Source organism: Mercenaria mercenaria, chromosome 13 (assembly GCF_021730395.1).
Source record: "Mercenaria mercenaria strain notata chromosome 13, MADL_Memer_1, whole genome shotgun sequence".
Lineage (NCBI taxonomy): Eukaryota > Metazoa > Mollusca > Bivalvia > Venerida > Veneridae > Mercenaria > Mercenaria mercenaria.
In genome coordinates, this window is record NC_069373.1 from 63,009,375 (window position 1) to 63,037,373 (window position 27,999).

A 27,999-nucleotide genomic window follows, 5' to 3' on the forward strand; every position below is an offset into this window, starting at 1 on the left:
TAAATTACAACATGATTTAATAATCTCTTTCACTAACATGTTACTACATAATACATAAAACTTTACACAATACAAAAAAAACTATGTCATGAAGACAGTTTACACAGGAAATGCCCTACAAGAGTGTGTAAATATTACACTTGTATGTACAGTATTCGCATGCCTCATTCATGTATATATCTGAAAGATGAAACTGCTGGGAAATTTCTTGGTGGGAATAAGTGGAAAAATTTTGGTCAACGAATAAAAAATGATAAACTAGAAATTATGTTTTTATGGCCTGACAGGTAACAAGGTCCCGTCTACATTGATAAACAATGAAAACTTAGTAACCGATTCTTATGAGTCTATAGTCATCACACAGTTTTACTTGACTTTTCACTTCTTGCTATAGGTGTATCTAAATTATATACATTCATATACACTGGAATACTATCAGCTGATTGGAAATCTTGGTCAGACGACTTGCTATCAACTAGGGGTTCTGGTGGGGGTTTGCGTCTCTGAGGTTCCTTGAGGGCAGTTTTATTTTGAGTCAATGGATTTCTACACACTACAATATCAAGACTTTCTCCTGCATCAGCTATCAAAGGAATGGCTAAACTGCAGTCAAAATCTCTTGTCCTCACTTTATTTATCTGAAAGAAAAATGTGTAAAGAAAATCATACTTGCGTTAAAGCAAAATAGATCAATTTGTGATAGATTGTCTAACTGTTGCCAGCCTGCCATTTCAACACAACAAATTTATTTAGGATGTCAACTGTCTGTCCCAAAAGGTGGATTTGTGGAAAATGTATATAAAATATTTTGGCAGAGAATATATGAAAATTTACTCAATTGAACTGGCCTTGTTGTTTAAAATGGCATTTCATGTTGCTTTCAAGTTTATAGCCCATTGAGGACTTTAATGTATGGTCACTAAGAATGTAGCATAAATAAATGAGGAAACACTTCATATTGTGCCAAAATGAGAATTTCACTGAGAAAACTAAATGGAGTGAAATTGATAGGATCTCTCATTTGCTTTTGTTTACTGAAAAAAGAGGCCCAAATGGGCCTAAGTAACTCACCTACCGAGGATCCTGACCATCTATCCTGCTTAACATTTGTATAAAATTGCATAATAGTATTTAAGGTTCTACTTCAGACAGCAGACATCTTAACTAGTGTAACATTAGCAGCTTAACTATTTTTTAATCTTACCTGTAATATTCTGTCAAACTGTTTAAGCCCCATGCTCTCTGCAACAGAGCCAGGGCGAATTGCACTTATATAAACTCCTTTATCATACACTCCATCAGAGACCCCAAACCCAAAATCGTCTGTAGGAGATTCCTTCACTAATGTGACCCTGTGAAGCTGAATGGGCTGTGGCGAGAACACTGTTTTTAACTGATCTTTTAAAGGCATATTATCCAGATCACGAGCACTTGCACTGCTAGCACAGCGTCTCTGCCTACGATCGACAACGTACGGCATTAAATCGTTTTGACTTATAGCACCACGACTTGTACTATGTGACCAGTTTCTGCGTACTTTTTGCCGTTCTTTCTTTGCACTATTATTGCGTAATGATCGTCTATCTAAACTACCCGTACTATGTTGTTTATCTGGAGATGGGATTTGCTCAATAACTTCAGCTTGTGCCTTAAAGTTTTTAAAAGCTTTTGACCAATCATCTGCACCACCTGGACTAGAATCATCACTACGACTGCTCTCATGGTCTCCTTCCAACGCTTCATCAGAAATCTGCAATTCCGACAGTTTTTTACCAAAATCATCTCCGGTGTCTGTAGAATCAGAAGAATATGGACGAGACCTTCTATGTCTGTTTTCTCTTGACTTTGGCACTGAGGCACTATCTGGTCGAGGTTTAAGAACAGCGTTACACTGTCCTTGGTGGGATAAAGCGTTAATATCCTGACCGGAACTATCCCAAGAATCGAGAGCACTGTCAACACTGAACACTGGTGTTGTGGATTTACAAGACTCTTCCCTTAATGCCTGTAACAGGAAAGAAGAATGTTTTATATGTCTGCAATTAAACAATTTTTATTAACCAAACTCAATTTTTAAACAGCATATTTAAAATTTCAATCGGTCAAAAACAGATTCTGATAGGCCGGAATAGATATATGCCAACATTTAAATTTCTCCGTTTTCTGTGAAAAAGCATTTAAATACAGTTGTGTTATAGAAACCAACAAGCAATTCAGTGAATTTATATCCCCCCAAATAGGTTGTTTTGTAAATGAGGGGATTAAATTTCGAAAGATTTGCTATCTCCAGATATATTTAAAATTATTAAAACAGTTAAAGGGCAGTAACTCTGCAGTTACTGTAAAGCTTCTGATGTGCAAGCATTCAAATTTCATGAAGATCTATCAATGGATTACTTTGTTATGTTTGAATTCATGGATTTTAAAATAATCAAAAGGCAATAACTCTGGTTACTGAAGTGATCCTATAGTAAGTTATCTGTGCACTACTGCCCTGTAGTGATCTACATTTGTCCAAAGTTTCCTCAAGATTTATTGATAGATGACTTAGCCCTATTTCTTACCAAATCATGGGGGGAAAATCCTTTTGCAGGGTCAAGAGAGTTAGTACTAAATGAGAGCAAAGGTCATGACCTGACTAATATCTATCTTAGGTTTGGGGATTCTAGCTAAAATAATTCTTGAATTATAAACATTTTCAATTTTGGACGGACGCAAGCACAGACTGATGACCAGCTGCATGGACATCATCAAATCTATATCCCTCCACCTTTGACAGGGGATAAGCAGAAACATTTGAGCCATGCAATGAGAAAACCAACATAGTGGGTATGCGACCAGCATGGATCCAGACCAGCCTGCGCATCCGCGCAGTCTGGTCAGGATCCATGCTGTTCGCTAATAGTTTCTCCAATTCCAATAGGCTTTAAAAGCGAACAGCATGGAGCCTGACCAGACTGCATGGATGCGCAGGCTGGTCTGGATCCATGCTGGTCGCATACCCACTATGTTGGTTTTCCCATGGCACGGCTCATTTGAATAAAGTTGAGGAAGGTCCATCCAAGGATGATACAGACAAAATTAAGCGAATGTCTTTTAAGTTTCTTCTTTTTTTTGTTCTATTTTTAGCTCTGTTGGCCCCATTAAGGAGTTAAATGGAACTAGCTTTATAACTTGGAAAGTTTCATGTAAGGATGCTATACAGATAACGTTTGGTAAAATCTCTTTACAGGTTCCTGAGGTCAATATGTTTTAAGGTTTTTCTATTTTTAGCTCTGATGGCCCCTGAAAGGGGTGAAACAAAATCAATACGCAAAACTTGTAACTTACATTTGTTTTGCTGCTGTTGTTACTTTGGTTAATCTCGGTCTCTGAAATCATGAGAATATTGTGACATTTTAACATGCATTTTACATATTCATACAGTAAGCCTCAATATGAATGGATTTCTACAGTTTTATTCAATAGACAAGCTGGTATAAGTGCATTATCCAAGAACTCTTGTTTATATCAATTGACCATCATTGCAAGTTAAAATGAAATACTGAAAAAAAAAAGCATTTAACCCATACCAAACAAGAGCACTGCAATACGGAGCAAAATACACCCAGAGGTATTACTTTTGACACCTAAGGGTGACCTTGACCTTGAAGCCAGACATCCGAAACATGCGCTCTGCATATCGTCTCAATGTGGTGAACATTTGTGTCAAGTTGCTTTAAAATCCTGCAAGGGGTTCAAGAGTTACAGAGTGGACACAAAATTGCTAACGGTCAGATGGACAGATGGACACCAGGGGTATAACATAATATGTCTAAAGTACAAATCTACAGTACAGTCAAGACTAAAATTACAGCATATTGCCTCATAAACAAAAATTCTACAATACAGCCTTGGTACTCTTGTTTAACTGTTGTCTCTCACCAATAAAATGTCCATCAACATTTCTTACTTGGTTTGTCCTTACGAGCGATTTTCAGAGTGACTAGATCCCCAGCAGAGTGAAGCATGTTCTTTGCCTCCTCAAGAGTTTTACCCACAGTGGGAACACTGTTAATGGCAAGAAGTCGATCCCCTGTTTGTATAGCACCAGTCCTGAAACAAATTACATCACTTCAGTAAGAGTAAAATACAATTTAACACATGGCTTGTAAAAAGACAGAAAGTCAACCTTGCTTTAAATTATTTAAAAGGACACAGAACAACTGTTTCATGAAGAAAAGCTATACTGGTACTACAGTTTGTGGTATTAATATTTTGTGTTTTTTCCCTCATCAGTTACAACTACTAGTCAGCACCTTGACAGGGTTCCCACACTTACTAAGTCTTTACTTACTGTAAACAGTTTTCAGTCTCAGTCACAGTGACCTTGACCTACTGACTCATGAAAATGTGTCACCTACTGTCTACAATTATCCAATGAAGTTTGATGAATGCAGGTCAAAGTTTACTTACGGAGTGGAAACTGTTTTCAATCTTAAGGTCACTCTGACCATGACATTTTATTCCATAACAATAAGGGTCATTTACTGACTACAGGCAATCATTCTAAGAACCTCAACTATTGTGAGACCAAGCATTCTTTACTTACTGATCTTAAACTGAATGGCCAACTGACTGACCAGCAGAAAATGAGCAAATTTATGACAATGTACTACCAGTATTTGAATAACTTTTCACCAACTTACTGAAACTCTTACTAATTGTACATACTGGACTACTTACTTTGCAGCCAGACCTCCCTCTGCGAGAGCCGAAATTACTATAGGGTCAGCAGGGTCATCTGTCCCTGATATAGTGACCCCTAAAGGACCCCCATGTCTCTCCAACTCAACTGTGTATGATATCAACTCTTCTCCATTCACATCTGAAAAAGTGTCACAATACAATCATTCTGCTTGTATAGTCAGTTTCAAAATGACGTTGGGGATAACATAATGGGAACTGGCAAGTACAGTCTGCTTGTACATATAATTGCATATTATTGCAAATAAATAAAACCATATTTAATTATGACACCAAAGGTCATTTCAATGAAACCAACTTGACAGATATTTTACATTTGCTGAAAAGAGGTAAAACTTTAAATATGAAACATGTATGAACATAATGAGGTATGTCAGTCCATATTTGTTTGTTTTCGGTTTAACGCCGTTTTTCAACAGTATTTCAGTCATGTAACGGCGGGCAGTTAACCTAAACAGTGTTCCTGGATTCTTTACCAGTACAAACCTGTTCTCCTTAAGTAACTGCCAACTTCCCCACATGAATCAGAGGTGGAGGACTAATGATATCAGACACAATACTGTTTATCAAATAGTCACGGAGAACATACACCCTGCCCGAGGATCGAACTCACGACCCCGAGATCCGTAGACCAACACTCTTACCTATTGAGCTAAGCGGGCGGGCTGTCCATATTAAAGAGGCTGTCATCAAGTAACAGCAGGATACAACTGTGTTAATTCCTTTCTTCATGTACATCTATAAATCATGGCTGATCATTAGTGATGGGCCGACAATCGGTGACAATCGAATAATCGTCGGCATTGCATTCATGAGCGCGATCGCCGACTTCACTTTTCCCTGACCGATTAATTACTTGTCACCCTAACGGATAATTTAGTTGTTTCTGACCTTTTTCTTTCTGGTATTTATGGTTCTTTGGGGCAATTACGCCAAGGGAAACTACTCTACGTACTAAGGCTTCCTCCAAAGTGTCAAAAGAAATTGATGTCATCTGTGATCACCCAGATTTTGGAAGATATATGACTTTTACAAAATTAAGCCAGGAAAACCATCAACCTAAACTCTTGACATTAGTATGGCAGTATGCATATCATGCCGTAAGACTTACGCAAGCATATTAGCAAAAGTATTTTCAATTTTTGATTTTGTGGGATTGAAATCATTCCAGTCGTTAACTAAGAATTAATAAATCGTTAATACTTTTTGTTGCTCCAAATAATTTTGATTTAATAACATAATATCACTGGATAAGTTCCTGGTGAAATTAAGACAGTACCTGATTTGAAGGTTACTATCTTCACAAATATTTTACTTTTATTCTGTTAACTTACTCATATTTATGAAGGGATACAACAGAAATAGGATATTTGATGTCTGTGAGGTTCATTTCTTAAGTATGACATAAAAATGTGAGGTAAACTTATAGATATGCAACTAGAGTAACCGATTATCCGATTATAAATTTTATATCCGATTAATCGAATCGGTTGGCTTGTCCGATTATGCCGATTAATCGGTTGGCAAATCTAACCGATTTGCCCATCACTATTCAGTCATCTGTGAAAGTTTGACCTGGTTAAATCAAATCATTACTGACAAGTCTGAACATAAAACTGGACAGTACAGCAGGACTGCAAAAAGAAATTTGTCAACATATGAATACAAAAATAGCAGCAACTCCCCTGTCTTGGTTTTATAACAACACAATAAAACTGATTTGATGGGAAAACTATTATCCAAGTACAGAGAAATGAAACAAACACCTACCAATACAGTGGTCCTCTCTCTTCAACTTCAGTTTTATAATCTCTTCCTCTGCCTTCAATAATGATACTGCTTCATCCATACTGAGGTTGTTTGTCCGGATATCATTTATAGATAGTAATTTGTCACCTGGCTGTACTGAACCACATCTATAGCAGAAAAAAAACCTGCTAATACAACTAAGTCTGAGAGGTGTTAATAAATTCTATTGTTTACACAGTTTACCAATGGAAAGTCTAGTCAAGTCTCCACAGGTTCTTGGAGATCTGTTTTAACATGCAACCTTACTACTGGTCAATTTCACAACTAAACTTAAACCAGTTACAGGTAAAACAAAAAATTAAAAAAAATAAAACTGATTGAAAATATGAGCTTCTGATTGGTTGTGTCTGTGTACAGTCTTAAAACTGACCAATGGCAAAGTAGCATTTCAAAACTGGTCTTTAAATTTTGTTTTACACATGGGTGCCGTGGAAAGTAACCATCACAGTAAAGACATTTTATCCTTCTAAACAGAAAAAACAACAAAGTTATTGTACAGTAATTCTTTAAATACATGAAATAATCATAAAAATACCTGTAAGCCACACTTCCTTTCTTCACCTCAGTGATGAGTAATGGATTTCCAAGTTTGCTTTTGGCTAAAAATGGTGACAATGTAAAAATTAGAAACAGAATTTTTGAAATATTAATACAAATGTTCTAAGTTCATAGGTATAAGCTGACTACCTTTTACCACTGTACAGAACATACTGCTAACTGTACTTTCTTCAAACTTTATAAATCCTGTGATGTTAAACAGTGTGGTATACATTTATGTTACAGAGTTCCATTATTCAATATGCCTTCATTCATTCTGTCAAAGGCATTTAATAGATACTGTAGAAATATGTAATAACATAGGCGCAATTTTTTTTCGTAATTTTTGACAAAATGGCTACTCTGTGAGAATTTGAATTTGTGGCTTTCAACTTCTGAACATAACTAAATGGAAATTGTACTGGATCATTTGAACTCAATTTCATGGACGACTCCACCATCAATGATTTCACATTAATAAACTTTTAACAATGGTTCTGTTTTTAATACATGTATATCTTGATTTTAAACCTGACTTGTTAAAAAATAATCTAGCAAAGACATAATAATTATTTTGATTGCTTTCAACCATTTTTTATAAATTTCAGTGTAAGAAATACATTTATGCATATAATCTTTTATAAAGAGTTTAAACATTACAAGCTACTCACCACTCAAAGTAATTCCAATCCCACCTGGTTTCCGAGGTAATTTCACCACAAATGTTCCACTACTGGCCATAACTGCATCTGCGATATCAAACTCCACCTCAAGCTTGACATGTTGCCAAGATTCTTGTAACATTAAATTCACTTCATCAAAGGTTTTCTCACAGACGTCTACACCATTAACGGTGAGTAATCTATCACCTTCAAGTATTACACCACACCTATAATAGAATATGAGACAGTCAAATAGTATATGAACTTAATATCTGGGTATGTATTTTAGTAAAGAAAAATAGCAAGAGTGAAGTTTATACACTGGTTTCAAAAGCTCAGCCAGGATGTTGAAAATATAAATCCCACTGGGATCATGACTGCATCTCTTTTACATGTAAATAATATAATATACTTTATTCCACAAATAAAGAAAGCAGTAACTGTTGCAGAATTAAGGATCTGAGCAGCTCCTGCTCCATCTGGACCACGGTCATATCTTGTCATTTATATGACATGTAAACATCAGTACTTTTCCAGGCAGACTGGAGTTTGACATCTCTGGTAGCTTAAAGCTCTCACAACAACATTAAGTATAAGAGACATGGAAATCCAAGGAAAATCAAATTTTTCAAATATTTTAACTATCCTATAACTTAGCTGAAGAATGACAAAAGCAGATTAAAATAAAACAGTTACACAGGATTAATACCACAATAACAAGAGCTGTCCGTAAGACAGCGTGCTCAACTTTTCTCAGTGCTTGACTCTGAATTAGAGCTTTGCCAGTAAAAAAATTCTAAGTTAAAAAGGGACATAATTCTGTCAAAATTCAAATCAGAGTTATGGGAATTGTTTCTCCTGGTGTAGACTTTGAGAGTAAATAATTATTTTGAGTTTCAAGTCAAAAACTTTAATAGTAACAGAGATATTTGACTTTATCAAAAAATTTAACAAAAAATTCTAAGTTAAAAAATGGCATAATTCTGTCAAAATTTAGATCAGAGTTATGGGGATTGTTTCTCCTGGTGTAGACTTGGATGGTAAATAAGTATTTTAAGTTTCAAGTCAAAAGCTTTGATAGTAATAGAGATATTTGACTTTATCAAAAATTTTAACAAAAATTCTAAGTTAAAAAGGGGCATAATTCTGTCAAAATTCAATCAGAGTTGTGGGAATTGTTTCTTCTGGTGTAGATTTTGATGGTAAATAAGTATTTTAAGTTTCAAGTCAATAGCTTTGACAGTAACAGAGATATTTGACTTTATCAAAAACTTTAACAAAAAATTCCAAGTTAAAAAGGGGCATAATTCTGTCAAAATTCAAATCAGAGTTATGGGGATTGTTTCTCATGGTGTAGACTTTGATACATGTACATGTAGTTAATATCTATTTTAAGTTTCAAGTCAATAGCTTTGATAGTAACAGAGATATTTGACTTTATCAAAAACTTTAACCAACGCCGACGCCGGGGCGAGTGCAATAGCTCTACATTTTCTTCGAAAAGTCGAGCTAAAAATGAACATTACTACATGTAACAGTAGCCTTGACCTAAGTGACCTCTGCCCTAGTTGCTAAAAAAAGACAGTACCCAAACCTTTCTGTCCTATTATACTACCTACATACCAAGTTCCATTTCAATATCTCATTCCAAATTACAGTTACACTGTGTTGAGTGGAAATCATTTTTCTATTTTTAGTAAGAGACCCCATATTCAATCCAAAGCAAATTTTTCATATAAGTCAAGTTTAATTTCAATATATCAATCCAAATTAAAGTTACGGAGCAGCCACTGATCTTTTCTTCTTTTTCTAGTAACAGCGAACTTGATTCCACTGTTACCAGAAGTTGCCTAAAGCCAAATTCAGTTCAATATCTAAATCCAAAATTAAGTAATTAAATGGAAATGAAAAACCTGACATCACCCATCTACCTGCCCACTCATCTCTCACCTAATGACCTTGCAAATCTAACAATACATTTGAAAAACCTGATTCACAAACTCAGTAAAAATACTGCATTTCTCTACTTCTGATGTTTCCATTTTGCTTCATTATAAATTTTCTAAATAAATAAACATAGTAACTGTTCATTTAAAATAAATCCATTTCCTTCAATACACTACCTGAAGACTTAAAAATCTGCCACTCACAACTCTGTTTTTACACAAACTCAGCCTTAGCATTTTTTTTCCAGATTTAGCTACACGTTATAACTAGCTACATCTTCAGTATCAACTTTATATGAAGTATATAGCAATACTTTTACCTTTCTGCTGCTGTGTGTGGCTCTAATCTCATTACAACTGGTGGGTCTTGCAGTATACAATTAGGTGGGACATTTGCTTCAAGGACCAGCCCTAGTCCTGCCCTCTCTCCATATAGTACCACCTCATGTATATCCATACGGCAGATTTGATTACTGGCAGTAAATACTGAGGTAGATGTTGACCCAATGGAGGCTATAAGCATTAGAAGGAATTTATTTAGATTTTTTTATAGATGCAGGGATTCCAACATGGGTACTTTCATATCCGGTAAAAATCACCATACATTATTATATGTAACTTCATTATTAAGACAAATACACATGTCTAACATGTCAAAGTCATGATGTTCTCAATTTCAATATAGTTAACAATTGTGTAAAATATGTAAGAAAGTACTACTTGAATAAACAAACATATAAAATCTTAACCTCTGAAAGATTTACAAAGTTCCATATACATTTTTATGCTACGAAAAGAATGAATTCTCCCAACCAAATTTCGTGAATGATATCAGTCTGTCCTGTACCTATTTACGCCAGAATCAGAATTTTCAGCCCTAAATTTATATCTCGCACTCTTATTTTATTTTCGAGTAGTGGCAAGGAATTTAGAGAAACCTCTGGCTAACTAGCTGCTGTGTATAACTGTCAAACTAATGCAATTCATGTTGATTCTTTTTGTCATGTAAGAGTTGTCTTTTCTTCTTTACCTTGCAACATTTAAAGGCACATAATGTCTTTGCTGCCACATTTCTTTTGAATGAACATAAAATATATTAATATCTTGTTAAATCATATTTTCAATAACTATTTTCTCTAATTTTTGTCAAAAGTTTGAATACTGATTAACATAGTACAAAGTTTTATTGAATGCATTATTTATGATTACCTCCCTTTGCAGCTCAACCTGTATATGTTCATGTGCAGTATTTCAAGTAGTGCCTTTTTAATCACGTAATTATGCATAACATCTATCTGGACAACTTTATCATTTGTTTTTAACATGAAATTTAAAGCCTTATGGGACTTTAAATTTTCTTCACACAAAATGAAATTAAAGATTGAGTCATAGCTGAGCATCTACTAGTGCATCCTGTCCCGTACTGATTTACTGTTTTGCTCAAATCAAAAGAATGTTTCACACATAAACTATATTTTTACAAGACAAAAATTAATTATTTCTTTCATAACATCATTAAATCCTTTGACACTACAGACTTCTTAGAATATCAATAACAGATGGTAGAAAAGTATTTTAAAAAATTATATTATAATAAAGTAAAAAAAAATATTTTATAATAAAGAACAACTTTGTTCATGCAAATGAAAGATTGCTTTGTTGCTAAATTAAAGTACTATTTCAGTGACAGCAAAAGCAGTGCTGATTGTACGCAAAATGCAAATAAGTGTGTAAAATGTGTCAGAATGTCTTTGAAAATTAAAACATAGAATACTAACAACTTGTGCTGTATCAAGCATAAAATCATTTGATGCACTAATTCCAGGATGTTTTTTTTCCAAAGTTTTACAAAAATCCAACAACAGACTGAGTAAAACTTCTGACTTTGAAAAGAATGATCCAAAATGACCCAAATGTACAAGTTAAAAATTCATCCATTAAAAAATACATTCTGAACTATTTACCATAACTGAAGAATTACAAGTATTTACAGAGAAATTGATGAATACCCCTGACATTTATGAGAACCAAACAATAATATGTGTACCACAAGATCCAATTCTCTTATCAGACTTCATCCAGGATTTCCTTTTCTTACTGAGCATGTCACTAGACAGACGTCCGGAAAATCCCAGCGTACTGTAACTCTTACACGATCCCATACCATTGAAGAGAGAGGGGTTGTTAAGGACGGGAGACGATATAGAAGGCAGGATACTGTTCTTCTGGAAGCCTAGAGGATGGTAAACAGGGAAACATGCACCACAGTAAAGGGATAGGCAAATATATCAGAATATTAATTCCAAATTTTAAGATTCTGTATATAAGGTTACATCTATTGCTTGAGAACCTAACATAAATAGAAAGTTGTGCAAATAAGTCAAACTACTGGGCAGATTGCCCTGCACACAACTTTAAACTTCAGGTCACATAAAGACTGTCTTGAAGTATCTTTGATGCATTTTAAATGGTCTGTAATTTACAAGTGAAAGGGATAGTTAACAGACAATACTGGCAAATATGATTGTTGATCAGTTAAATTCAATGCAAATCAAAGCCAGTGACGGAATGAAAAGATGTGTGGCTTGCTTTAATAGAAACTTGTTGAGAAAAATTTAAACTGTACTGTCTTTAAATCACACAGAAATAGCAGCCATTTCATTTCCATGGCAACAGAAATACAAACAACATATACCAGGAAATTATGTTTGACAAAGGTACTTATTTTTTCAGTAATACCTCAACTGATTTTTTTTTTCAAACATAAAAATATAATTTTCTGTAGATTTTTTGATTGTCAAATTTCTCCAATAAAGCTGATCTATAAAAACATGCATGTGATGTTTGTGACATTAGGATGAAAAGTAATAACAATAGACAAGATAAAAAGTGTAAATTCCATGCTTCAAATAGAGAGAGAAAGTACAATAAATTAATTTCCTGTTCTTATAAAAAGTTACAACATTTAGTTTGGTTTCACTTTATCATGCAACAGATTAGCAAGAAATTACGAGATATAATAAAATCATGCAAAAACAAAAGATACAAACCAGCATTTAGAAAAATTGTGTCTGTTGACATTTTCTGATCTACTAATCTCGAAGGTAAAATCTCCATTTTGATTTGGTCGCCATGTGACGACTTCAAGAGCTGCATTGCCTCGGCAACTGTCATGTGTTCTACAGTTGCACCATCTATTGACAAGATGAGATCACCAACATGTAATGCTCCACATCTGAAATGTTCAAAAGTATTTTCTACTAACTTCAAACATTCATCCAAATTTTTATGTCAAAATTTGTCTGAATTTTATATAAACCGATAAAAAAATGTGTCTTAATTTGCCCATAGACAAACTTATATTCTAGATCACACTTTTTAAGATCTGGTTCAAACAATCTGCAACTTTACAGAAAGGATTTTTTATTCACTTTTCCCTGCAGCTTTTAAAAATGCACCAAAATCATTCCCAAACAAAATAAGCCAATATAAATAAAACAAGATAAAGTGGAAAACAAGATAACTGACCGATCTGCCATGCTCATGGATCGTATACTGTCTATACAGACACAGTGTTTTCCTTTATGTCGACCGTGAGACAGGGTTATACCAAGAGCAGCACCTGGGGTTTTGTCTATCTCTATCAACAATGGACCACTCGCTTTCTGTACTGCATCTGTAATGTTTAAAGAAACAGTGCACAATCAATTCTTAATGGAATACGTGCCCTGTCCTTTTTCATCCCTTTCCTAATATTATTATCATTGAATGGAACCATTTTTATTAGAATGATCTGAGCAACTTTTCCAGATCAAAGTACAATACTTGTACCTCTAAGTAATGAAATAAACTGGTCTTAAAAATGATGACCTTTGTAGAGACAAACACCAATGTAATGTTATTTTGGTAAAGTACCTACATAGCTGCTACGTTTTGTGAAATATTTAAATTTTACTTCATTCAATTACAGTAAAGAATTTTAAACACTCCAAAAAAATTAATTTATCAATTAATCTTTGACCTTACCTATGACAGACACATCATACTCCACTGTGACTGTTGTTTCTTCATTACACTGAGTTAACAGCATATTCATTTCAGTCAGGGTCAAGGTCACTATACTAAAATCATTCACAGCTAGTATACGATCCCCTGCTCTCATAGAGCCTTCCCTGTGAACAAATTAAAAAGACATTTATGTATTTTACAATCCTCTCCATTGTACATCATAAAAAATGTTTACAATGTTTAAAGTAAAGGCAAACATTAAGGGGGTCATGTCAGGGCTTATTTAGCCCACAGAGTGTATCATCTCTAAAATAACCTCCATCTATCAAATAATGAAGTATCAGTTTATTTTAAATAAATAAAAACATAAAGTGTGCTGGACACAAGACAAAATACAATAAATCCGAACCAGTTTTAAATACCATTAAACTGAACAGTTTCAGTTGGAACATTTTATTTCTCTGATATCCAAATACTGCAAATCGTAATTCAGTTACCAAAACCAGTATATACCTGTCTGCAGGACCACCTGGTCTGATCTGTGTTACTGTTAAAGGACGAGACTTAAGTCGGTTCTGACACATACCGCCTCTCAGAGTGAACCCAAAACTAGCGTTGTCTGGACACAGAGTGATTGTATGTTGCTTACAACACACAGAAAATGCATCAGCTGGAACTGTAATAATAAACCAATACTCACACAATAACTTGAAAATTGATGCAACCATCAATAAATGTTAGAATATTCTTTGAAAAGATATATATACAAAAGGTTCAAGATGACCCTGAATAGCGATGATGACCCTGAGTAATATGAGCCACATATTTAAAATGGCAAACTGATGCTAAAATATTAGAAAGTAGGTCAGTGGGTCACATTTGTTGTTACTGATAGTCAGTTTTAAGATCAGTGTGCAAAACTGTACATGTCATCCAAATTTCAAGGCTGTATCTTAAAAAACAAGAATATAGGTCAAGGTCACAGTCAAGTGACCTCCTAATCGCTTGGGGTCATCAGGTATTTATAATTAATCAGTGTAGGAAATATAATCTGATAATTTTGTATATCATATAACAAGTGACCCCAGGGTGGGGCCTCTTTTCACCCCAGGGGCTTAACTTGGACAATATTGTTACAGATCTACTAGGCAATGCTACCAAATATCAAAAGCATAGGCCTTGCAGTTTCCGGCAATAAGATTTTTATTTTTTTTTCCTATAAAAGTCTATGTAAAACTTGAGACCCCCAGAGCAGGGCCTCTTTTTACCCCAGGGTTATAATTTGAACAATTTTGGTAGAGGACCAAAAGGCAATGCTACATACCAAATATCAAAGGCCTAGGTCCTGTGGTTTTAGACAAGAAGATTTTTAAAGTTTTTTCCTATATAAGTCTATGTAAAACTTGTGACCCCCGGGGCAGGGCCTCTTTTTACCCCAGTGTTATAATTTGAACAATTTTGGTAGAGGACCAAAAGGCAATGCTACATACCAAATAACAAAGGCCTAGGTCTTGTGGTTTTGGACAAGAAGATTTTTAAAGTTTTTTCCTATACAAGTCTATGTAAAACTTGTGACCCCCAGGGCAGGGTCTCTTTTTAAGCCAGTGTTATAATTTGAATAATTTTGGTAGAGGACAACTAGATGATGCTACATACCAAATATCAAAGGCCTAGGTCCTGTGGTTTTAAGACTTTTAAAGGTTTTTCCTATATAAGTCTATGTAAAACTTGTGACCCCTGGGGCGGGGCCTCTTTTCACCACAGGGGCACAATTTGAACAATCTTCATAGAGGACCATGAGATGATGTCACACGCTAAATGTCAAGGCTCTATGCCTTGCGGTTTTGGACAAGAAGATTTTTAAAGTTTTTCCTTTTGGTTGCCATGGCAACCAGAGTTCTGCATGGAATTCAATTATTTGAAAAATTCTGAAAGGAGGCCACCCATGTATCATTCCTGTGAAGTTTATTGTAATTCTGCCTAGTGGTTTTCAAGAAGAAGATATTTTTAGGAAATGTTGACAGATGGACGACGCACGCCGGACACTGAGCGGTCACAAAAACTCACCATGAGCCTTTGGCTCAGGTGAGCTAACAAAAGTCACATTTCAAAAACAAACCTGGAGGTTGAGGGTTCAAATCCTATCTATGTGCCAAAACCATATAGTTCTGCCAGGAAATGAACTTAAAGGTGATTCAATTTAGTTAGCCAAAGGTTTTCCTTACAATAATTTTTTGTAACATTTCACAAACTGACTGATCTCCATAATTATCATGAAAGTATAACAGTATTTTATCCTGAAAGTCACTAGATATAGAACATTTTATATCTATGTAGGTTTGTCTTGTTTGAGTATGAATCTACATTTTGAAATTCATCTTCAGTCAATCTAAAAAGCATTTTTTTCTCTTTTATTTCATTCTTGTTTGTACTTTTGGAATTTATTCTGTAAAACACAGTATCAAAAACTTCTTACTAAAAAAAGTGTGACAAAAATGTTAGTAAATAAGAGTTCTTGTATATAGGCTTTTATATATAAAATTTCTCAGATTTATAGATATGTTAAAATGAAAATCGACATTATGAAACATGGGCCAGTAGCTCTCTACCTATGACAAAAGTTCTCAAGAATTAAAATTTCAGCATTTTTCACCTTTAAAATCATACATGTTGGAATTTTTCACTCACTTAAATGATACTTAATACCAGTTTAGTGACAAAACAATTGCAAAACTGATTCTAGACTGACCTAGTTCAGGCAGTTCATACTCCACTTCCAGTCTCACACTTTCATCTGCATTCTTCAACAGGTTTATAATTTCATCATGTTTCATGTTGGTTGTCTTGATACCATTCACAGATAACAGGACATCACCCACTTGCAACAGGTCTGACCTACAATAATACATGTGTTTGTTGTCAAAACATGGAGAAATGTTATATGACCAACTAAAAAAACTTCTTAGTAGTTCGGTGATTTATGTAACCAACAGCTATTAGGTGTGAGTGACAGAAGTTTTCTTTTGCCTTTGCTGGGCAATAAATTAAAGCAATGCAGTTTACATCATGTTGCAATTTTTTAGCTATTATACAATTGGAGGAAGACTACAGGCTCTTCTATGTCTTACACATACATGTACTAGCTGCAGTAACATCTAAATTTGCAATTCTAACACTTGTAAGATTTTCTTTTATATAAACAAAGAAGGATTTTACTTGTCTTGTCGACTAAAACATGTCTGACCTACTTTTTGGTATTCAAGTTTACTCCCTCGTATATAAATCCTCATTTTATCAATGAATTCATGTGTAATTCCAACGTGTTAGAATGGAAACAGATTTTAGTTTTGCAAGATTTGATGGCAAATAAAACCTTTTTGCTCAGATGGAATGTTATTAATCACTCATGTCTCTAGCCTTCGTGATTAGACTGCTACGCATGTGAACTCAAAACCGTGACAGCACGCAAAACTAAAATCTATTTCCCAAATTACAGATCTGAAAATGTCATACCTGTGAGCTACACCACCTGGTCTTAAGTTGGAAATGTGTGCACGAACATGTTTGTCTACTCCACCTGTTATAAAAGATCAAATGAGTTCAGGAAATAGGAAAATTTATTTTGAAGATTTTTTTTTCTTCTGAACAGTGAACAATCTATATATATAATGGCAAAATAAGGCTTGCATAAAACTGTCTAAATCATTGATAACTGACCTTTAACTGTATAAAATGCATTGCAGAGTCATATCTGCTAACAATGCTCTGAACTTTGGGACGGTTTTGAGTCTTAAGACAGATGTATCAAAATGTTGCAAATAACTTCAAAATGACTTTTACTGGCACCTACTAACTCATCATTTTCTAAGCAATTTTACAGGAAAGATTCTCCAGTTCTTTCTGATGTCAACTCTCTGAAGTGCCTTGACAGATGCATAAATCATGAACACACCTCATGAAGACACCAACTGATACAATTTTACTAGTAAGATGACTCAAGCTACAAAATGTAGTCATGCTTTAGTGACTTTAAACTTAATTAGTGAAACAAAACAAGACTAAAGAATGCCTTTGATTGTTATTGATCTAACATACCTGCTAAAATAAGACCAAGTCCTGAACCTTCAATTTTATGCAAGTCAACCAGAGTGGTTCCCCTTGTTTCATCTCGAACTGAAATTATTACTATTTACATTGCAGTTTTCTAACAAAATCAGGATTTTAATTTTTACACAGCAGATGACTTTAGTAAAATTATCAATTTCATTTTTGTATATATCATTTCATTCATAAGATGGTAGACAGAAAAAAAGTCTTCAATTTTTTTAAAAGAAAGGTCAACATTTCCTTTATTTTTTTTCTATTTCTTCCAACTTCGAAAACATAATATGAATTACAAAATGTAAGTAAGTAACAACAGAATTCTACGAATCCACTCATCCACTAGACAGCAGTGTAGAATTGTCTCCTGGTGAGTGGAACTTGCTGTAGTACTCATCCTGCATGATGACTGTGATTGTTTATCAAAAATAAATTAATCTATCAAAAACAGAGCTGCACAGAAGTCAGAATCATACAACAAAGCTGTCCGTTAGACAGCGTGCTCGACTTTTCTCAGTGCTTGCCTCTGAATTAGAGCTTTGCTAGTAAAAAAAAATCCAAGTTAAAAAGGGACATAACTCTGTCAAAATTCAAAGCAGAGTTATGGAAATTGTGTCTGCTGGTGTAGACTTTGATAGTAAATAACTATGTTGAGTTTCAAGTCAAAAGCTTTAACAACAGAGAAATTTGACTTTATCAAAAATTTTAACAAAAAATTCTAAGTTAAAAAGGGGCAAAATTATGTAAAAATTCAAACAGAGTTATGGGAATAGTTTCTCCTGGTGAAGACTTTGATGGTAAATAAGTATTTTGAGTTTCAAGACAAAAGCTTTAATAGTAACAGAGATATTTTACTTTATCAAAAATTTTAACAAAAAATTCTAAGTTAAAAAGGGGCATTATTCTGTCAAAATTCAAACCAGAGTTATGGGGACTGTTTCTCCTGGAGAAGACTTTGATGGTTAACAACTATTTTAAGTTTCAAGTCAATAGCTTTAATAGTAACAGAGATATTTGACATGATCAAAAATTTTATCCAAAAATTCTAAGTTAAAAAGGGGCATAATTCTGTCAAAATTCAAATCAGAGTTATGGCATTGGGGATTGTTTCTCCTGATGTAGACTTTGATAGTAAATAACTATTTTAAGTTTCAAGTCAAAAGATTTGATAGTAACAGAGATATTTGACTTTATCAAAAACTTTATCCAACAGCGACGCTGACGCCGATGCTGACGTGAGTGCAATAGCTCTACTTTTTCTTCGAAAAGTCGAGCTTAAAAAAGCAAACAAAAGTTAATTTACTTTTCACAACTCTAAACTTTGTTCAGTTTTGTTACAGTACAGCAATATGATCGCATAAGCTAGACACTCAATAGTCTGTGGCAATATTTTTGTATGCAACATTTTCATTGGTATTGAAAACAGATGCCAAGGATTAAAAAGTTTTTCCTGAGTGAACTGCAGGACGAGTGCAAATGGCAGCAAAACTAAAGAAAATTCCAGACAGCATGTCCTGTAAGACAATTTCTTTGAAAAAATTTGTCAAGCCCTGAATAATGCATACATATGCTGGCTTTATGGAACAAAGGTCATTTAAGTTAAACACTACAATTACATTTTACAGTTATTAATGAAGGTCCTACAGCTAGACATCAAGAAAAAAGTACATGTATTCCAACCCTTTTAATTTGGCCCTGCCAATCATCCAATGGCAATTGCTTTAAAAGTAAGACCACCCACATATGACTTCTTATCATTTTATCACCTTACATAGTACATTCAGTATATGTAAACAAGAGGACCATGATGGTCCTGAATCGCTCACCTATCCCCATATGACCCAGTGTTGAACTGAGTATGACGTCGTTATTTCTATTATTTGACATAGTGACCTAGTTTTTGAGCACATGTGACCTAGATATCATCAAGATAAAAAATTCTGACCAATTTTCATGAAGATTCATTGAAAAATATGGCCTCTAGAGAGGTCACAAGGTTTTTCTATTATTTGACCTAATGACCTAGTTTTTGAAGGCACGTGACCCACTTATAAACTTGACCTAGATATCATCAAGGTGAACATTCTCACCAATTTTCATGAAGATCCCGTGAAAAATATGGCCTCTAGAGAGGTCACAAGGTTTTTCTATTTTTCGACCTACTGATCTAGTTTTTGACCGCACATGACCCAATTTCGAACCTGACCTAGATATCATCAAGCTGAACATTCTCACCAATTTTCACGAAGATCCATTGAGAAATATGGCCTCTAGAGAGGTCACAAGGTTTTTCTATTTTTAGACCTACTGGCCTTGTTTTTGACCCCACGTGACCAAGTTTCGAACTTGACCTAGATATCATCAAGGTGAACATTCTGACCAATTTTCATGAAGATCCATTGAGAAATATGGCCTCTAGAGAGGTCACAAGGTTTTTCTATTTTTAGACCTACTGACCTAGTTTTTGACCCCACATGACCCAGTTTCGAACTTGACCTAGATATCATCAAGGTGAACATTCTGACCAATATTCATGAAGATCTCATGAAAAATATGGCCTCTAGAGAGGTCACAAGGTTTTTCTATTTTTAGATCTACTGACCTAGTTTTTAACCCCACGTGACCCAGTTTCGAACTTGACCTAGATATCATCAAGGTGAACATTCTGATTAATTTTCATGAAGATCCATTGAGAAATATGGCCTCTAGAGAGGTCACAAGGTTTTTCTATTTTTAAACCTAATGACCTAGTTTTTGACCCCACGTGACCCAGTTTCGAACTTGACCTAGATATCATCAAGGTGAACATTCTGACCAATTTTCGTGAAGATCTTGTGAAATATATGGCCTCTAGAGAGGTCACAAGGTTTTTCTATTTTTAGACCTAATGACCTAGTTTTTGACTGCACGTGACCCAGTTTCGAACTTGACCTAGATATCATCAAGGGGAACATTCTGACCAATTTTCATAAAGATCCCATGAAAAACGTGACCTCTAGAGTGGTCACAAGCAAAAGTTTACGCACGGACGCACACACGGACGACGGACGCTGCGCGATCACAAAAGCTCACCTTGTCACTTTGTGACAGGTGAGCTAAAAAATAACAAAAATGTGGACTGTTCTGACATTAACCTGTTTATTCCATATCCGAACTTAAGATAGCAGACTTTTGTGTACAGATTTTTAAGTAATGTTGTTTGAATACGGTTTTCTAAAACAAGTTATATTTTGTAATTAATTTTCAATGGCAAGAATGAGGTCTTGGATTGAACTTAATGCACCAGTATGTACAATTTTCTGGATTTTATGGCATTCCATATGTGAAGTGTTCACTGTGAACTTATGCACAAATTCCTTAGGGTCCTGAACTCTGTGGACTTAAGGGTCTAGAGTCTAGACATGAAAATGACACTTGGTAAATGTTTCTTTATGTGCAATTGTTCTAGTATATTGTGTGTGCACCAGTGGGACTTCAGCTACTGCCCAATACACACATAAATGTCAGTCCTTGTCAACTTCTTTAGCTGCCTTAAACAAACTTTATACCTGTCTACTAAATGCCTTTAGAATCCACCAGATTGCAAGGCTGTACAGGGCTTTTCCCCCCTATAAATCTATCTCCGGTAAAAGGAGGTAATCCCAATGCCAAAAAGTATGTTTTTTTCCAAAGTTGAATTTAAAATTCCCAAATGATTATACCTTTTAGGGTTTTTGCTGTTTTAAGATAGTTTTGTTAATTTGTATGTATATTTAGGTAATAATACTGTTGAACAGTTACTGAAATGCAATTCATTTATACTTCACACAAAAACACATTTATGTAGATTTTGGCAATTTGCAAATTGTCCCAATGAAGATAATTTCCGACAACATTTTCCCAATTCCACTGGTGTCGGTGGCATTCCCAAATTGATGAAAAAAAGGCCTGCCGTATATCAAATAATTTTAATTTGTGCCCTCTTTTGCATTTGCTACCTTCCATTTTGAATTATAGCTGTAGCACTGCATTACTTTTGGGAAAATAATGTTGAAACTTTAGTCAAAACATATATACAACTGATGGGCTAGAAGTTTAAAGACATATTACTTCAAAGGCGATTTCGGAATTAAATTTCTGAGAATTTTAGATGATATTAAAATTATTTCTTAGACCTCTGAAATACAAATCCAGTGTCATTCTGTCAAAAGGAAAATGTTAAGAATGTGAGTGACAACTGATGGCACTGGGAACTTCCTTCTTCTGGGAAGATATATAAGGTAGTCCTAAAAACAATACAAAATAAGTAAATTACTCACAGCTGTCTTCATTAGCTGGCCCTTGATATCCATTAGTTGCTGGACGATACTGTATCGTATCTAAAACAAAACAGAGATAAATCTTGCAATACAAAGAAAACACTTCATAAAGTAATTTGTTAAATACAAAGATAAGATTATTTTAGCAAGTACTGCTCCATGCTGACATTAGGTGGGCTCCATTCATGGGTGTGTAAAAATATTTTCCCCACCACTCACCCTGCAGGTCTAGTAGCCAGTAAAATCTACATGCCCTTAGTGTACAGTCACTTGCCCTAATAAAATTACAACTACAGTCGAGACTGTTTTAAGGGACCGACAATGGGAAGCAGCAAAAAAGGTCACATATGACAGGGAGTCTCTTAAAACAGTCTCACTTAACTGGATGACGCTGGTTTCATATATCTGCTTGATTTTTCCAATTAAAGAACATGTATATCCGATACTTATATATAGGCCTCTTTTAGGGTAGGTGTGAAAAAAGTTTAAATACTATTTCTTTAATTGCATTTTTATAAAATATAAATTTAAAATAATTTGCATCATTTGTATGATGTTGATAATTTAAGCTCATGATCTGGCAAGAAAATAAAGGGGAGCAGTAAATGGGATTTTAAAATATAAATATTCCATTAGAACTATTTTACACACTGAGGTTTATGATATTTGTTTCTTTGTGTATTAATAGTTCATTGACATTTATTCGTTTATTGACTGCATCTTTAAACCGTGTTTACTTCTTTTTGTTTCCCCAGGAACATTGTTAATTTATGCACCGACTCCGAATTCTTCAGCGACTTTATACGCTGGTTTTCCCCAATCAAGCAATTCAAGTGCCTTAACACGCTGTTCTAATATCAAAACATTTTATGTTTTTCATCGGCCATTTTTTTGTAAACAAATAAGTTCTCACCTCAAACAACTTCATGCAAGATAACAAACAGTAACTCTGTCGTGTAAAATCTTGCGAGGGAGCGTCTCAAAGTCGCTGAAAACAGTCTAATAAACGATTCGGGAGCCTGATTTCACAGTCGCTTGTCGCGTAAGGCAGGGGGTTGCTTAATTCAGACTCTAATAGTAAATTGCTTCCGGAGCATAAAATAAAGTCACAAATGACAGGGAGTCGCTAAATTCAGGGGGTCGTTAAGACTGTAGTATATTAATCAGTGCTCCAGCTAGCTATTTACAGCAGGGCGCATCGCCCGTTCCAAAATTCGTTCCGCCCTGTTGCCCCGCCAGGCACCCTGCCCGTTTTACAACTATTCATTTCCTTTTTAGTCAAACTTCCCTTTTTTGCCCCAGTGATTATAATACACTGCTTCATTGCCCCCTTTTTATCGAGTGATACACGCCGGGGGCATTGATATAATTAGCAAACAATTACCTGCTGTAATCGTGCCCGAGGCAGACCATGATATTTTAGACTGCTCCACTAGCATTAAAATCACTGAACCTTAGTGTTAAAACAGTTTGCAAACCAGTCTGAAATCATTATCATTTCGCGCCACCTGTCAAAGTGCACTTTCGTTTTCGGTAATATAATCGTAAATATCCCTTTATACACAACTGAAACTTAAGTCCAGACAACAGACATTTAAATCTAATTAATAACAAGAGCACCGCCTTGCGGGTGCTGACGCTCATCTGATTTTTTTTGTGCAATAGAAATATTGTCCTACCCATGATTTTCTAAGTCTAAAAAGAGCCATCATTCTTGCAAAAAGCAGGATAGAATTATGTTTCTTTATGTACAGTGTCCACTTATGATGGTGAAAAACTGTGCAAGTTTTAAAGCAATAGCTTGATAGTTTATGAGAAAAGTTGACTTAAACATAATACTCAACCAGAAAATGATTTTCTAAGTCCAAAAGGGGCAATAATTATTGCAAAAAGCAGGATGGAGTTATGTTGCTGCTGTACAGGGTCAGCTTATGATGGTGAACAAGTGTTGCAAGTTTTCAAAGCAATAGCTTTGATTAGTTTAAGAGAAAAAGTTGACCTAAACATAAAACTTAACCAAGAAATCTGATATTTTCTAAGTCCAAAAGGGGCCATAAATCTTGCAAAAAGCAGGACGGAGTTATGTTTCTTGCTGTACAGGGTCAACTTATGATGGTGAACAAGTGTTGCAAGTTTTAAAGGAATAGCTTTGATAGTTTAGGATAAAAGCTGACCTAAACATAAAACTTAACCAGAAAACTGATTTTCTAAGTCCAAAAGGGCAATAAATCTTGCAAAAAGCAAGATGGAGTTATATTTCTTGATGTACAGGGTCTGCTTATGATGGTGAACAAGTATTCCAAGTTTCAAAGCAATAGCTTTGATAGTTAGGGAGAAAAGTTGACCTAAACATAAAACTTAACCAAGAAATCTGATATTTTCTAAGTACAAAAGGGGCCAAAAATCTTGCAAAAAGCAAGATGGAGTTATGTTTCTTGCTATACAGGGTCAGCTTATGATGGTGAACAAGTATTCCAAGTTTCAAAGCAATAGCTTTGATAGTTTAGGAGAAAAGCTGACCTAAACATAAAACTTAACCAGGCAACGCCGACGCAGACGCCGACGCCGACAACCGCTCAAGTGATGACAATAACTCATCATTTTTTTTCAAAAAATCAGATGAGCTAAAAATTGATCACAATCAAATTTAAATAGGAAAATATTTTGATTTTATCGTTTTACAAGTTTTTGAAATCGAAAGTAGGTCGTTGTCTGCTTTGTGAAATGGCCGATTTTTCATGAAGATTTCTTCGAAATTAGTTTACTAAGATGTAATGACAGGGTACACTTTAATGTCAGATACTGTAAAATGCTGTTAAACTGTCTTTGCATCATAATAATTATTCAAAAATATTGTTTAAACTGGACATTAGCGGACTTTTAGAAAAATGTGTAACCATACCCGGATATAAAATTTTGGATACCCGGAATACGTTCTATTACAAGTGCTAAACTTGCTTTTAGACTGTTGTAAGTTAAAAACTTTGCCTGATTTCATTTATTTAAGTGGAAGTTTAAACTTTATTTTCTGTATATATGTTGCACGTATAAATTAATAAATATCAAGTATCATGGAGAAGATGTGTACTGAAATTGTAACAAGTAAAATAGGCCTAAACACATAGATATTGTTATACAGTATGCAATTACAAAGAAATGTTACAAGCTGACAATCAATTCCAAGTAAAATACAAACAGCAGAATTTTTAGTTAATAAATAGGTGTAATAGAGATGACAAACATAGCCTATCAAAAGACAAAGTATGCCTTATACCATGCCTAAAGTGTGCAAAATACCATGCCTAAAATATGTTTAAATGCACTAAATGCATGGACCAGTTACAATTTTTTCGCGGTGGGTGGGGGGGGGGGGGAGCATGCTCTTAGACCGACTCCCCTAGAAGTGCTCTTTTCAGTTCCAGCACCCTGCCCTTTTTGAATCCTAGCTGGAGCACTGTTAATGACTTCTTTTAATACTGTCACTTTTATGAAAGAAGTATAATGTATAACAAACAAATTGCAAATATAACACACAGTAGACAAATAATATTCTCTTGTACACTACATTTCTTTTTTGTTTAATCATACTCATTTTGCTTATATATTCTTTTCTTGGCAGATCGTTTTTCTTTTTCCTTCTACTGTTTTTTGTCATTTCAACCACCCAGTCGCTTTCCAATCCAAATCAACTATTTTGGTTTGTTTGGATGATGAGCCACGTTTTGACATAATATGGCAAAATAAATGATGACGATAATAAATAACATTAACTCAGATTTATAACTATTATATATTTTATCTTGACTGGCTACCGGTACATGTTTTATAAATTTGTAATAATTGCATCGATAATAATAATTATCATGCACCTGATAATCAATATTGTTAAGCGATTGAATTTTTAAGCGTCTATTGACGCAAAGTTTGTTATAGTTTTCCGCGGCGCAAATCAGAATTTTTTTGTTGAAATTTGGTAAACTTACGACGTAAAAAGCACTCGCCCAGTCGGTAAAGTATATAGCAAGGTCCACTCGTCCTTTCCTGACTTTAATTAGTAAAATTATGCGAGCGGGCAAGTGCAATTTTCATCCCAGCCATTCATACAACACCGGGCTATCCAGACCATGTGATCATTACACTGAAAGGCGCCTTGATGTTTCAATAGGGCTATGCAGCATGTTCTGCAGGTGTACCAAATTTTAGTAAAATACCTCAGTCTCTACCGAGTATTGAACACTGGAACTAATGATCTGTAGGTGGCCGCACCTTACCATGTCTCTAATTTGAGTCGACCAATAGAATGCACTGTGACTCACTAGCCTGACTGATTAGTGTTATTTCTAGAGCGACGCAGCGGGGCGCCCCGCCCTGCCCTTTTTTACTGCCGCCACGCTGCCCTTAAAATGTGCCCTCTTGCCTTTGATCTTCTGCTAAATCCCGCAAATTTCCCTGTTGACATGCCTCGACGATTTTTTGATCAGCAAATTACGTCACGGCGAGTGCACACAGGTAATGAGAATCAATGAAGTGTTAAAACTAATTGATAAAGAGTATGGATCCTGTGAAATGTCAAAAAGGCGTGCGTAAGCGGCCAGCTGATTACCGAGCACGTGAAAAGTGCCCTAGATTTCTTTGTGCAAAATTTAAATTAGACCGTTGTTTAGTATAATAACAAGTATAATATCAATGCAGTTTGATTCTACTGTAATTTAAACTAGAAAATGCACAAATTTTAATGAATATCGAAAGTAAAAGTAAATTTAGAATGTCCGTTCACGAGTCTTATTACTCCCGATGTCGTATGCAATTTTTCCATATTTCCTTCAAAAAAGCTGGCAGTCGGGGTATTTTTTATGATGAGAAACATCAAAATTTGAGGAACTATCTCTGGTTTAATCTAGTGGGTCATGTAAACTGAGTAAAAACTACTTTCAGACAACATTCCGAAAGTGTACCAGTATCCGGATAGTATATTTTGGATATGCGTTTTAGTAAACTTTAACCTGACTGTAATAGCACTTTTCTGTTAATGAAATATTGATGAAAGACCTGATCAATACAACATGACTTTTGATAATTATTAGTTTACAATGTGACATGAAACAGGTCTTTAACTATGTTGTTTACAACATGATCTTGGTTTCAAGATTAAGCTGATATTAAGGCCCTCCACTATTTCATATTCATATGAATAAGTTGACATTCTTGGTGACATTTTTTAAGAGAAAGGCTTGAATGGTTTAACCTAAACTATAAAGTAAGTAAAAAGCCTTTGTAAACTTTGTTACTGGTTTTGAGAAAATTTACCACTTTATTCTGTGACATTTCTTTTAAGTGTGCAATAAAGATAAATGGAATACATATTAACTATAGACATCTAGAAATGCAACTACTGCTATATATATATGATAACTTTCACGTCTAAAAGAGCACCCTGCCCCTTTCGGACAGCACCCTGCCCTTTTTGAGCTCTAGAAATAACACTACTGATTGCTGATCGGTGTACTTTGCAAAACTGGGTACATATTCGAGCCCATCTATTTATAAAATACTTTGCCATCAGCAAACTTCTTTGGCAAACTTTTTTTTAAAAGAAATAATTTTTTGGCAGCTCTGACTCTGAGAAAAAAAACGACAAATATTTTAACAAATCCTTCTTCACAGCATAACAAACATGTATACCCGTCTCATATACTGATCCGCGAAGACAACCGGGGCGCCAGTGTGGCATCTTTCATCTCAAAAGAGCATATTTTGTCGTTTATTTACATGAAATTCTTGTCATTCCTCTTTGCACAGAATTTCAACCGGTGTCGTTAAATAAACACTGTCATAAGAATGACAAGATTCTATGGTCAAACGCCGCTATTTTTTCTATTGCACGGTGTATAC

At 34.8% G+C, this 27,999-nt stretch overlaps 1 protein-coding gene across 2 annotated transcripts; it reads right to left on the reverse strand.

Annotated features, from left to right (window-relative positions):
* LOC123528680 (glutamate receptor-interacting protein 1-like) lies at window positions 1-27,923 on the reverse strand. Of its 2 annotated transcripts, XM_045308595.2 has the most exons (19): window positions 27,790-27,923; window positions 22,108-22,167; window positions 17,804-17,881; window positions 17,222-17,285; window positions 16,458-16,603; window positions 14,222-14,384; window positions 13,727-13,872; window positions 13,229-13,376; window positions 12,751-12,935; window positions 11,748-11,933; window positions 10,021-10,213; window positions 7,764-7,981; window positions 7,091-7,154; window positions 6,517-6,662; window positions 4,726-4,867; window positions 3,953-4,095; window positions 3,331-3,371; window positions 1,205-2,005; window positions 1-638 (listed from the first exon to the last, which is right to left on the reverse strand). In XM_045308595.2, exons 1-19 carry the CDS (start codon window positions 27,836-27,838, stop codon window positions 357-359), a joined length of 3,255 nt encoding a protein of 1,084 aa, XP_045164530.2. In that variant the 5' UTR covers window positions 27,839-27,923; the 3' UTR covers window positions 1-356. The 2 variants fall into 2 exon arrangements, with proteins under 2 accessions (XP_045164530.2, XP_045164532.2); XM_045308597.2 differs by lacking the exon at window positions 11,748-11,933.
* Between the last annotated feature and the right edge of the window lie 76 nt (window positions 27,924-27,999).